At 44.5% G+C, this 13,461-nt stretch overlaps 1 protein-coding gene across 4 annotated transcripts in view; it reads right to left on the minus strand.

The window, feature by feature from the left end:
* LOC117368111 (carboxyl-terminal PDZ ligand of neuronal nitric oxide synthase protein-like) overlaps nt 1-13,461 on the minus strand; it is a 147,802-nt gene that overhangs the window by 112,843 nt on the left and 21,498 nt on the right. For all 4 annotated transcript variants that reach the window (XM_033961444.1, XM_033961443.1, XM_033961445.1 and 1 more), the window contains exon 2: nt 1,459-1,530. In XM_033961444.1, the coding sequence (XP_033817335.1) occupies nt 1,459-1,530 (72 nt within the window). The remainder of the gene's footprint in view (nt 1-1,458; nt 1,531-13,461) is intronic.

Genomic DNA, 13,461 nt, shown 5'->3' on the forward strand with positions numbered 1-13,461 from the left:
AGTTACAGACCCCACGATATGGAACTCTTTGCCTTTGTGTATCAGGATGGAAAAAAAACTTATCGAAATTTAAGGGATTATTAAAGGCTTACTTTTTCCAAGAAGTGTATAACATCTAGAAAAATTTTTTTACACAGAGCCGTTCAAATATTTATGATTGCCTCCCTTCCTACTCCGATATTCCTTTTACTTTACTTTTAATTTGTAGTTCTCCCAACTTTCCTAACTGTGTCTGTCAGTCTTGTTAATAATAATAATAATAATAACAACTTTATTTTTGTATACCGCCATACCCCGAAGAGTTCTAGGCGGTTCACATTGGTTAGACAGAGATTACAAGTGGTTACATATCAAATTGATCATAGAGTTGCAAACAACATGGAGATAGTAGTTACAAGTGGTTACATATCAAATTGATCGTAGAGTTGCGAATAGCAAGGAGAGAAGAAGGGGGGAGGAGGAGGATAGAAAAGGGAATTAAGGGTCTTGGTCTCGAAATAGGTGAGTTTTGAGTAGTTTTCTAAAGTCGAGGTAGTAGTAGGCCTTGAGGACCATTTGGGCTAGCCAAGGGTTTAGTTTGGCGGCTTGGAAGGCGTAGGTTTTGTCGAGGAATTTTTTTTGAGTGGCATAGTTTTAGGGAGGGGAAGGAGAAGAGTTGAATTTTACGGGAGTTCTTATAGTTGTGGTTAAGGGCGAAGTGGGGGGTTATATAGCTTGGGGATAAACCAAATATTGTTTTGTAGCAAAAACAGGCGAATTTGAACGTGATTCTGGATTCTAGAGGGAGCCAGTGGAGTTTGTGGTAGAAAGGGGTGATAGGGTCCCATTTTTTCAGGTTAAATAGGAGGCGGACAGCGGTGTTAAGTTTGTCTCCCTTTATTATTACAGATTGTAAAACGCTTAGAAATTCTGATTTGCGTTCAATCAAAATGAGAATAAACTAGAAATTTGAAAACTCGAAACTGAGCCAGTTAAGTTTGCTTTTACAAAGAGTGTGAAGGCTTATGCAATTGACACTTTTTGCTTTTCTCAACGTACAAGGTCAATTACAATACAATTAAATATTACACTACAGAATCAAGATACAGTAAAACCATATTACAATATAGCAAGATTTCCAGAATCACTCTTTCAAGCTGAAAGTAAAAGAAGCCTCTATTTTAAACCTTTTTGAACTGTAATTTTTAAACAGCAAAATCTGAACCTTTATAGTGTTTTCCCATGTTTACCCAAAACGCAACCTAGAACCATCTTTTTTTTTTTTTTTCTAAATCTTTATTAATTTTCGAAAGCTAACAAAAGTGCAAAACAATATACATACATATAATAATCATCATACTAAGCACTTATAATCAATCAATAATAAATACGTGCCCAGTAGGGGAATCTAGCAGGAACCCACGGAGATCAAAACAAGCTACTTGGCAAAAAAAGTCACAGTAAGAAAATATAACTTACTCTTATTTTCCTCATGGCAGCAACAATTTCCACCCTGCTGTTCGGCCTGGCAACATCCAGACTTCCAACATACTGAGAACAAAAGACAAACCAGAGACCCAAGTGAGTCCAAGACACAAGTAAGCAGTCACAGGCATCACTTTGTTCAGCCAACATTTGCATCTTGTATATACGGTAACTAACTACTTAGATATTGGAAATAGCATTTTCTCACCGTCTGTATATTATCTTATTCCTTGTGAACATAAGGAAAACTGGTTGCAAGATCCTGGGGAGAAGTGCTCCATGTTACTCTATACACAGGCCCTCGGAGATATACAGAAGTTAACTACCGTATTTTCACGCATATAACGCGCGCATTATACACGGTTTTTACAAACTGTGCATAACAAAATTTTTTTTACATAGTTCCCCCCCCCGACGTCCGATTCACCCCCCCGCAGGACCGCTCGCACCCCCACCCCGAAGGACCGCTTGCATGCACCCGCACCCCCACCCCGAAGGACCGCTCGCACGCACTCCCACCCGCACCCCCACCCCGAAGGACCGCTCGCACGCACTCCCACCCGCACCCCCACCCCGAAGGACCGCTCGCACGCACTCCCACCCGCACCCCCACCCCGAAGGACCGCTCGCATGCACCCGCACCCCCACCCCGAAGGACCGCTCGCACGCACTCCCACCCGCACCCCCACCCCGAAGGACCGCTCGCACGCACTCCCACCCGCACCCCCACCCCGAAGGACCGCTCGCATGCACCCGCACCCCCACCCTGAAGGACAGCTCGCACTCCCACAGCCTCCCGACCCCCCCATCATGTAGAAGCTCCTACCGATGTCCTGCTGCTTCCTCTTGGCGGTCCCAGCCCTTCTGTGAGCCCTGCGCCTGCGTTGCTTCTTCCGGCGGTCCCGCCCTTTCTCTGACGTCAAGCCCTCTTGCCCCGCCGACTCCCCGACTCCCCGACACGATCAGGGCAAGAGGGAGCTCAAGCCCTCTTGTCCCAGCCAACCGCGGCACCCCCGACACTAGCTGGTAGTACTGGAGAAATAAATTTCATCTTTTAATGGTTTGGGAAACTATGTCGGCCCATTTCTCTAGAAGCCGGAGTAAGGCCTTTTTGTCGGTTTAGGCCTCTTATCTGGACACCCTACCCCCCGCCCCCGGTAAAAAGTCAAATTATAAATAGACTACAGAAACCAGCAGTTCCTTTGTTGCCTTCTGTTAATCATTAAGAGAGTGGGTTAGGGGGAGTAGAAGGGGGGAGGCTGTGGGGGAATTTTGCATGCCGAGTCTCAGTTGTAAGAACCAATGCCTGGACTTATGTTGTTTTGCCTATATTGTACCATTTGGGATTTAGCTCACCGTTAATGTAAAATTTTGTATCGGTGTACGTGTGCTTGACTTGTTCATTGAATAAATCGTATTGGGGGGGGGGGGGTTTGGCTTTTTATTTTTAAAGTAAAAGGGGGCACCTGTCTTAATCCCAAGGAAAGGGTATTCCAGCACACTGGTCCCTGCACTGAAAAACATTGTTTTATGGCTGACTGGTAACTTCACAATATTCAAGAACGGTACTGACAACATTGGGGAAGAGTATGGTGCAGTGGTTAAAGCTACAGACTCAGCATCCTTGGGTTGTGGGTTCAAATCCATGCTTCTCCTTGGTGACCCTAGGCAAGTCACTTAATCCCCCCATTGCCCCTGGTACATTAGATAGATTATGAGCCTGCTGGGACAGACAGGGCAAAATCCCGTCAGGTCAAAAGCACGCCGGGACAAAGGCGCGCCCAGACAATTGAGCGCAGCGCGGAGGCGCGCGCCGCTCAAACTTACTGTTTTTAGGGCTCCAACGGGGGGGAATAGGGGGGAACCCCCCCCCACTTTACTTAATAGACATCGTGCCGCGTTGTGGGGGCGTTGTGGGGGGTTTGGGGGGTTGTAACCCCCCACATTTTACTGAAAACTTCACTTTTTCACTGCGCTCAATTGTCTGGGCGCGCCTTTGTCTCTCGCACCATTGTCTATTAACCAATGCTTGAGTGCCTGAATACATTCATGTAAACCGTTCTGAGCTCCCCTGGTAGAACAGTACAGAAAATTGAATAAATAATTAAAAAAAAATAAATAATAAAACAACTTCCTATCAACAGATCGCAAGACACGTACTGGCTGATGAAATTACAGCCTAGTGCGTAAAACGATTGGACAGTTATTCTGCAGCAGCTTGAAAATGATGCACAGAATCTTGTATTCGATGCATTAACTGGCCGTCAATGCAATTCACGCAGGGTTGGTGAGATATGAGCATGTTTTGAGGCACGAACAATAACGCGTGCCACCGCATTCTGCGCCAACCGCTCGAAGCACACCCTTGGGCAAACGCAAGTACAGAGAATTGCAATACTCGAGCAATGGAGCAATCAGTGAAACAATAACAGATCTAAAATGATCATATGACAGATAGTCCCACAACTTGCACAAAAGACGCGAGATACCACCGATTTCACCCGTGGTTTAAATGAACGAGAAGACTCTAACAGAACACCCAGCTATCTGCGTTGCTGTAACCACCGGAACAGGAACCTGATCTAACATATCAGCCGGGCAGGATGTTAAATCTTTTTTGTGTCTAATAAACAGAAGCCCAGACCAATGGTCCATCAAGCCCAGTAGCTCGTTCTCACGGTGGCCAATCCAGGTCACTAGTACCTGGCCAAAACCCAAGGTGTAGCAACATTCCATGCTACCGATCCAGGGCAAGCAGTGGCTTCCCCCATGTCTTTCTCAATAAAAGACTATGGACTTTTCTTCCAGGAACTTGTCTAAACCTATCCGCTCCTTACCACATCCTCTGGAAATGCTTTCCAGAGAACTATTCTCTGCATGAAAAAAAAAATTTCCTCCTTCATCGAGTGTCCCCTGGTCTTTGTAATTCCTGACAGAGTGAAAAATCGATCCACTTGTACCCGTTCTACTCCACTCAGGATTTTGTAGACTTCAATTATCTCTCCCCTCAGCCGTCTCTTTTCCAAGCTGAAGAGCCCTAACCTTTTCAGTCTTTCCTCATACAAGAGGCGTTCCATCCCCTTTCCCATCTTGGTCGCTCTTCTTTGAACCTTTTCTAGCGCTATAGAAATAATGAATGGTACTATTAGTAGTAATTTGCAGAAAGCGTGTGTGTAATGAACGGAGTATGCCTTTTGTTTATTTAATTTCTTCCATTTGTGCATCGCACATACCTATGCAAGCTCTAGGCGACATGTGACACCCTACTATCGGCAGCTGCACTGGCTACCAACGGAAGCCCGAGTAAGGTTTAAATTTGCCTGCCTCTGCTTCAAAGTACTATACGGCCTGACCCCCAAGTACATAACGGACCTTTTCGCATTTTCTAATAACAAACTCAAGAGAACCACACACCCAAAACTAATTTCCCCTCCAGTTAGAGGCTGCAAAATGAAAAAACACCACGAACACCTTCTCTCTCACCAAGCAGTCCTATGGGGCAAAGACCTAGACCAACTGCTTTCGCCCACTACATACGGGGAATTCAGGAAACGCCTAAAAACATACCTGTTCCAGAAATACCTAAACAATTGACCCGCTCTCCCTCTCCCTCCCCCCTCCCTATTCCACCTGAACTTACAGCACTGTTATCTTCATCTTATCGTAGCTCTACGTTGCTATTTATCCCCAACAGGTGCTGTTGGACATTACCTACTACAATGTACATATTACATTTTCGCTCAGCAAATTGTATTTCTATACTATTGCCTCCTGAGGTCTCTGATCTCTGTATTTCCTCTGAATATCTACCGTATTTGCCGGCGTATAGGACGACTGGGCGTATAAGACGACCCCCCAACTTTTAGTTAAAAAATAGAGTTTTGTGTTATACTCAACGTATAAGACGACCCCTTCTTCCTTCTCCACCCCTTTGTATTCCCCCATGTGCTTTCAGCGTTCTTCTCCCTCCTCTGTCTTCAAGTGCTTTCAGAGTCCTTCCCCCCCCCCTCCTGTCTTCACCATGGTATTTCAGCGTCCTTCTCCCCCCCCTCCTTCTCTACCGCCCCGGGTGCAGCACAGCCAGCCAGGTCCCCTTACTTTTGTGGCACTTCCCCGACCGACCGACAACAGCCCGGGTCCGACAAACTTCCCTGCCCTTAACCGCGAATCTAAATTACCTTCTTACAGCTGCTGTAAGAAGGTAATTTAGATTCGCGGCTACAGGGCAGGGAGGATTGTCGGACCCGGGCTGTTATCGGTCGGTCGGGGAAGTGCCACAAAAGTAAGGGGACCTGGCCGGCTGTGCTGCAACCGGGGCGGGGCGGCCGCCCCTCTCTCTTGGTACCGCGAGGCTACTCTCCTCCTTACCTGCCATGCTTGCAGCACAGAGCCGAACGGAAGTCTTCCCGACGTCAGCGCTGACGTCGGAGGGAGGGAGGGCTTTGTTTAAGCTTTGTTTAAGCCCTCCCTCCCCTCCGACGTCAGCGCTGACGTCGGGAAGACTTCCGTTCGGCTCTGTGCTGCAAGCAGAGAAGGTAGGGAGAATAAGAGCCGCGCGACTGAGTACATCCAGCCCCGCAAGTAAGGGCATGTAAACTGTACCCGGCGTATAAGACGACCCCCGACTTTGGGGAGGATTTTAAGGTACTAAAAAGTCGTCTTATACGCCGGCAAATATGGTACTTATTGTATTTCGCTGAATGTCCAGCACTCTTGATTGTAAACCGCCTAGAAGTCGCAAGATTGTGGCGGTATAGAAGAATAAAGTTATTATTATTACAGAGGAAGGGGTTAGAAGAGGGCAGGAAGGAGTAGAGAGGAGAGAAGCATGTAGAATATTTCATAGAAATTCCCAACTTTACCGATAGGAGCATCTAAATGAATTAAAGTAATATGTAAAAAAGGAATAGAAGGGAGGAACCGTTAAACAATAGAATTTAGTTAATAAAATAAAAAAAAGAATAGGGGTAAAAACAATGGAATAAAACTTTAAAATAATTCATAAACTGGAAGAAAAAAAATTGAAAAACAAAATCAAATAAGTCTGGCAGAAGTCCCAATTTCCTGAAGCAGCTCTGTTGTCTCAGCATATTCTAAATAATCCCAACGGCAAAAGTCCAGATATCAGCTCGGGCTTTCCAGCTGCTACAGCCCTGACTCATCCGCTTCCAAGCAGAAGAAGCACAGAGATAGAACAATTAGTTGCCTGTTGCCACATGGAGCGCAGGACTACGGAATCTGAGAACTAGGTGAGTTTCTGTGTCCTCTGAAGCCATCCGTAAACAGTGGCAACATCTGATATCATTTAGATAAGAGAGATTCAGTTGCTGGATGTTTGGATTTTTTTTTTTTTTAAATACCATTACATCTATCTTCGGCCTTTGAGCTGGTGAGTCACCCACTGCTGGTGGAACCATGCACCTTTCATGGATATCCCCTTTTTGACCGACCAGGTTCTAAACTATTTCAGATTTCCACACCCAGATGCCTTTCTATATTGAGCATGAAATCCGTGCACTATTGTGCTCAATAGGCTGTTCTTTGGTGCCTCACGCACATGTCTGGTTGCTATCAACAACAGAAGTTTAATTTTCCCGCACCAGCGTTGCTAGTTAAATAGAGCATGCGCCTCGGAAAACTGAGCTTGTTCAACCTTGAGAAGAGAAGACTGCGAGGGGATACGATAGAGACTTTCAAAATACTAAAAGGTCTCGACAAAATAGAGCCAAAAAAACATCGTTATTCACGTTGTCAAATGAGACTCGGACAAGAGGGCACGGGCTGAAATTGAGTGGCGACAGGCCCAGGACGAATGTCAGGAAGTTCCGTTTCACACAGCGAGTGGTGGACGTTTAGAATGCTCTCCCGGAGGAGGTTGTGATGGAAACCTCCATTATGGGATTCAAATGCAAGTTGGATGCGCACCTCCTTGCAAATAACATTGAGGGATACGGCTAAATATGGTCATCATAAGGGAACACCTAAGTCTCTATCAAGAACACCTAGAATGGCCTCCGCGTGTGCAGGTCACCGGACTGGATGGACCAAAGGTCTGATTCGGTGAGGGCATTTCTTATGTTCTTTCCCTTAATGGACTCCTAGTTAGAGTAACGCTAGCATCAAGCAGTGGATTTTCCTCAGATAAGTAAGTCTAAACTGTGGTTCTTAACATTTCAGCGATGTGGGTCCGACGTATTTTTTTTACTTTGCTTTTTCTTCTCGTTATAGATATCCGCCTAAGACGGAGGCGAAACGGGTCCCGTCGGGGATGGGGATTGATACAGCAGTTACCAGGCGCTAACAGGCGTAGGCTAAGTTAAGTCCCACTGTGCTTGTTGAGTAATTCTCAAGATTAAGAGTTTTACATATTTAAAATGATGAACAAGTTATCAAGCTAAACAAGGGCTAAATAAGAAGACTGAATTAAAAAGACAAAAAAATATATTTCAAAATTATAAGTGAAAAATAGTGAATTATCTGGAGGTTTTTTGGGTCGATGATAGACTTTGGAACCCCTATAAACACGAACGTATACTATCCTTAGTGGAGGGTTCGTGGGGTTACCGAGACCTTTTTTCCTCCGTTTTAATTACCTCTATTTGGCTTACACCAAGAGGTTGTGTGTTTTTGGACTGCCCTAAGTATAACGCAACAAAGATTTTTATTTACCGCAACTATCTCACGGTTCTGGGCGGCTCACAAACCACGAAATGCTAACCCACATCGTACGATCACAGCAAATTCATCAAAATATTTACCAAACAAATATGTTTTTTCAACGTTTTTCTGAAGTACCCTGGTCACCCCCGTCCATCGTTACCTGCATCCCTAAGTACGAAGAAATTACAGTCAACACACACACACACACCAACAGGAATCCAGATCCACCAGATTTAGGGCTCCTTTCACTAGGGTACGCTAGTGTTTTTTTGCGCGCGCCAAAGATTAGCACGAGCTAACCACACGCCAAACGAAAACATACTAACGCAAGGGATGCGTTGGCATTATAGCGTGCGCTTAAACCGCTAGCGCACCTTAGGGCTCCTTTAAACGAAGGCGCGGTAGCGGTTCAACGTGTGTAATACCACGCGCTAAACCGCCGGCCGTGCCAGCCGCTACCGCCTCCTCTTGAGCAGGCGGTAGTGTTTAGGCCGGCGCGGGGGGTTAGTGCATGATGGAAAAGTCTTGCGCTTTAAACCCGCTAGCACGGCTTAGTAAAATGAGCCCTTGGTGCCGACCTTGAGGACTGAAGACATGACTCCTATCCTCACAAGTGGGAAACAAAAAGAAAAAAAAAAAAATTTAAGGGTACTGCTAGATTATTCAATTAATTTAGAATCCAAAGTGTTGGTCACAGCAAAGAGATTTTTTTTTTTAAATTTTTTTAAATTTTTTGTTCATTTTTCGACCATAAAGCCTTACTTACTGTGATTCTCTCCCTGTTATTAGCTCGACTCGATTATTGTAAGGCACTGCGTGCGATTTTAACATTGCAATTACTGAATTACAGTTCAAAATAAGGTGCAAAGACCGTCACAGGAAGAGGAACCTAGGGCTTAAATTCAAATTTGGGGCCTCTAAGCAAAATTTAAGAACGTCATAGCAGGAGGGTTTGGGATAGCACAGAATATTCCAGACTTTCCCTCCGCCACTTCACTAAATAAAGCCGGAATCCCCTTTGAGACTGGCAGGAAGTGAGCATAGGAAACACTGAACCCTTACCTCCAGTATGGCTTTCGGTCCCACATGATTAGGAAATGATGTGTTTAAGAAGGCCCAAATGAAATATAATTCAATTTAATGAGGAGGTTAGAAGATCTTTAGAGAGAGGTACAGCATTTACTGTGCTCTGCTGACATCCCTACAATTTATGAGTCACTAGGCCTCTTCCTTAACTGCTAATCCCACCTCAGTGTGAAGCAGGGGTAGGGCATTCTGGTCCTCGAGAGCCGTATTCTAGTCTTGTTTTCAGGATTTCCCCAATGACTATGCATTGAAAGCAGTGCATGCAAATAGATCTCGTGCATAGTCATTGGGGGAAATCCTGAAAACCCGACTGGAATTCTGCTCTTGAGGACCGGAGTTCCCCTACCCCTGCTGCGAGGGCTGCTTGGCCGATATTTTTGCCGCTGAAAAGAACCAATGTTGAGGAAAATCTAAATAATTAACAAATTCATTGTGTAGGTATCAACCAAAGAATAGGTTATATCCCAGTTAGAAGTCTCACTGAAAATTCCTATTTTGGAAAACTATTTATTCATTCATTCAATTTTCTATACCGTTCTCTCAGGGGAGCTCAGAACGTTTTACAGCAGGGATCTCAAAGTCCCTCCTTGAGGGCCGCAATCCACTCAGGTTTTCAGGATTTCCCCAATGAATATGCATTGAAAGCAGTGCATGTACATAAATCTCATGCATATTCATTGGGGAAATCCTGAAAACCTGACTGGATTCTGGCCCTCAAGAAGGGACTTTGAGACCCTTGGTTTACATGAATTTATTCAGGTAATCAGGCATTTCCTCCTGTCTATCCTGGCGAGCTCATAATCTGTCCAATGTACCTAGGGCAGGGGTAGGCAATTCCGGTTCTCAAGAGCTGGAGCCAGGTCAGGTTTTCAGGATATCCACCATAAATATGCACGAGATAGATTTGCATTTCAAGGAGGCAGTGCATGCAAATCCATCTCATGCATATTCATGGTGGATATCCTGAAAATCTGACCTGGCTCCGGCTCTCAAGGACCGGAATTGCCTACCCCCTGACCTAGGGCAATAGGGGGATTAAGTGACTTGCCCAGGGTCACAAGGAGCAGTGTGGGTTTGAACCCACAACCTCAGGGTGTAGCTAGGGCACGGCCTGGGCATGTTTCGGGTAGGGCAACAAATACACATGCACGCCCCCATTTCAGAAGAGGAATAGAAATTTATGTCCCCCGACATAAATGTCAGGCTTTACGTATGCTCCAAGGTAGTGGTTCCCAACCCTTTCCTGGAGGACCACCAGGCCAATCGGGTTTTAAGGATAGCCCTAATGAATAGGCATGGGGCAGATTTGCATGCCTCTCACTTCCATTATATGCTAATCTCTCTCATGCATATTCATTAGGGCTAGCCTGAAAACCCGATTGGCCTGGTGGTCCTCCAGGACAAGGTTGGGAACCAGTGCTCCAAGGGACACCTAAATTTAGAAAGTTGGCTTGTTTTGTGTAGTATTTCCTTTGACCAGGAACAAACAAACCAAAATAATCTAAAAACCTTTTTACCAAACAGGGGACCCAACACGGTCCGTGTTTCGGACAACCTTCATCAGGGGTCCATGGTGGAAAAGGAAAGGAAAATGTGTCACCAAAAAATTGCAGTAGAAAAAAAAAACGGATTGTATGTATCGTCGAGGATCACCGATAATTGTGAAATCTCGCTAAAAGTGAAAATTTTTAATTTAGCGAGATTTCACAATTATCGGTGATCCTCCAGTCTGCTCAACAGTCACAGTCATTATTAACTCATGACTAAATTGGTTTTGACATTTCTCGGACATAGGTTCTAACTACTGGAATTGCTATCAAAGCCCACTCCAGCCTATCCCATCTCCTCATTTGCAGCACACAGACCTCAAAAGTCTGTCCAGTATCAGCCTTAGTTCTTCACAGCCAGAGTCGCCATCTAAGCTCCACTCCATGCATCAAACACATCTGCAACCATTTGTTTTCGTACACTAATTCGAGATCGTCTGTGCTCATCCCGCAGCTTTTATAATTCCGTCACCATTTTTATTTCCTCCACCTCCCTCGGGAGGGCATTCCAGGCATCAACCACCCTCTTCATGAAAAAACATTACTCCTAAGTCTACCGCCCCGCAATCTCAATTCATGTCCTCCAGGAAATCGTCCAAACCTTTTTTAAAACCAGCTGCGCTGTCTGTTCTTACCACAACCTCTGGCAACTTTTATCGACATTTCCTTCAAGAATTTGTCCAAACTTTTTTTTAAAAACCCTTTGTAACATTATTGCTTTTCTCCTTTGTATTGGAAATATTTCCCCGTGCTCCTACATTAGCCTCTTAAATTGTAAATCGCCTTGAACCTGTACTGGAAAAGTGCAATCAAGAAGTCCTGCTTAGATTAGATTCGTTTTAATGTTTGTCTTAAAATGGATTTAATCGGTGCATAAATGTCCATTCTTTGGTGTATTTTGGACCAGGCTCTAAGTTGGCATATCCTGTTCTCAATGGCATAGTAAGAGGAGGACTGCCTTAGGTGCCGTCTTCATGGGGGGGGAGGAGGGCGGCACCTCTCTTCTATGCTTCCCCCTCCCTCATATACCTCTTTAAATGTTCACCAGTTCGAGCATCAACTTCTATTTGCTGCTTCCACCTCCATTGTGATGTCACTTCCTGCTCACGGGACCAGGGCATGACATCAGAAGGAAGCCAACGTTGGCGCGAGAAACAGATGAAAAATGTTACTCGTGCTGGTGAACATTTCAATAGGTAAGCAGGGGGCAGGGAAGAGGGCCGTCCAAGCAGCAGGGAAGAGGGGGGGGGAGGGACTGCCCAGTGTGGCAATGGCAGGTACCACCGCCCCAGGCAATAACCTCCCTTGCTATGCTACTGCCTATTCTATCATACTAAGTGGTACTTGAGAAATCCCAACCTGAATATCTCTATTCTGATTTGCATGTCACTCTACATTTCAAGTACTTTCTAAATGAGCTGGATGAACAGTCAGAGAATTAAGCAGCCCTTTTAAATATGATTATATGTTTTGTCAACACATGTATGTCTAATGTGTTAATGTACTAATTCTTCAGTCTAATAGAAACCAATACAAAAGAAATGCAGAAAAATACTGTAAGAACGAAACACACTTCTACTTGTCATCGAAAACAAAACAGGTACATGTATGTGTAAAACTCTAATAGAAAAAGTGCCCAGAGAAGCAGAGCAAACAATAAAATGAAAAATGAGGAGGAAAAAGGCCTCAGATCTCATCCTCCACCCTACAGAGGCAGGTGGCAGGTAAAAACAACAACAACAACAACAACAAAAAAACCCACAACTCTCCTTGGCATAAAAAAACCTCCTCACGTGCAAATTAAAAGCCGAGTTCTCTCTACTCCATTCCTTCATAACTGTTGCTGGAATCTTTTGTTCAGACCAGTAGATAGAAAGTAAATTAAAAAAATACAAAAAGAGGCACACAGGTTCCTTTGTTGCCTATATTATATGGATGCCTTTTTGGACTTCTTACATAGGTGCTATATTATAAAGTTACCCTTCAAAGCTTTATTTGCCGTATATATTATATCTACACAAAAGTCCGGATTCTATAAATGGTGTTGTAAATTAGGGGAGCATAGGTGCCCTACTGTCTCATAACTTAAACGCTTTAATTGGCGTGATAATTGGCCATGTCATTAAAAACCAATTTAAAGATCATTAAAAAAATAAATAAATAAAAGTAGGGGCCTGGAGATGCCTCCCATCTTAGGCACTGGAATCAGATGTAAGCATGGCGCCTAATAATTTAATAATAATAACTTTATTTTTCTATACCGCCATAATCTTGCGACTTCTAGGCGGTTCACAAAGAAGAAGAGCTGTACAATTAGCGAATTACAGTAGATGAATACAAGGTGGTTGAAAGGAAAATTATACATAGGTTGAATTATAAGAAATTAACTATTTTACATAACATAAGCAATGCCTTCACTGGGTCAGACCCGAGGTCCATCATGCCCAGCAGTCCGCTCACGCGGCGGCCCAACAGGTCCAGGACCTGCGCAGTAGCTCCCTATCTATACCACTCTATCCTTTTTTCAAGCAGGAATTTGTCCAATCCTTTCTTGAAATCCAGTACCGTACTCTGTCCTATTACGTCCTCTGGAAGTGCATTCCAAGTGTCCACCACACGCTGGGTAAAGAAAAAACTTCCTAGCATTTGTTTTGAATCTGTCCCCTTCCAATTTTTCTGAATGCCCTCTTGTTCTTATATGTTT

This window comes from Geotrypetes seraphini, chromosome 10, assembly GCF_902459505.1.
Source record: "Geotrypetes seraphini chromosome 10, aGeoSer1.1, whole genome shotgun sequence".
NCBI lineage: Eukaryota > Metazoa > Chordata > Amphibia > Gymnophiona > Dermophiidae > Geotrypetes > Geotrypetes seraphini.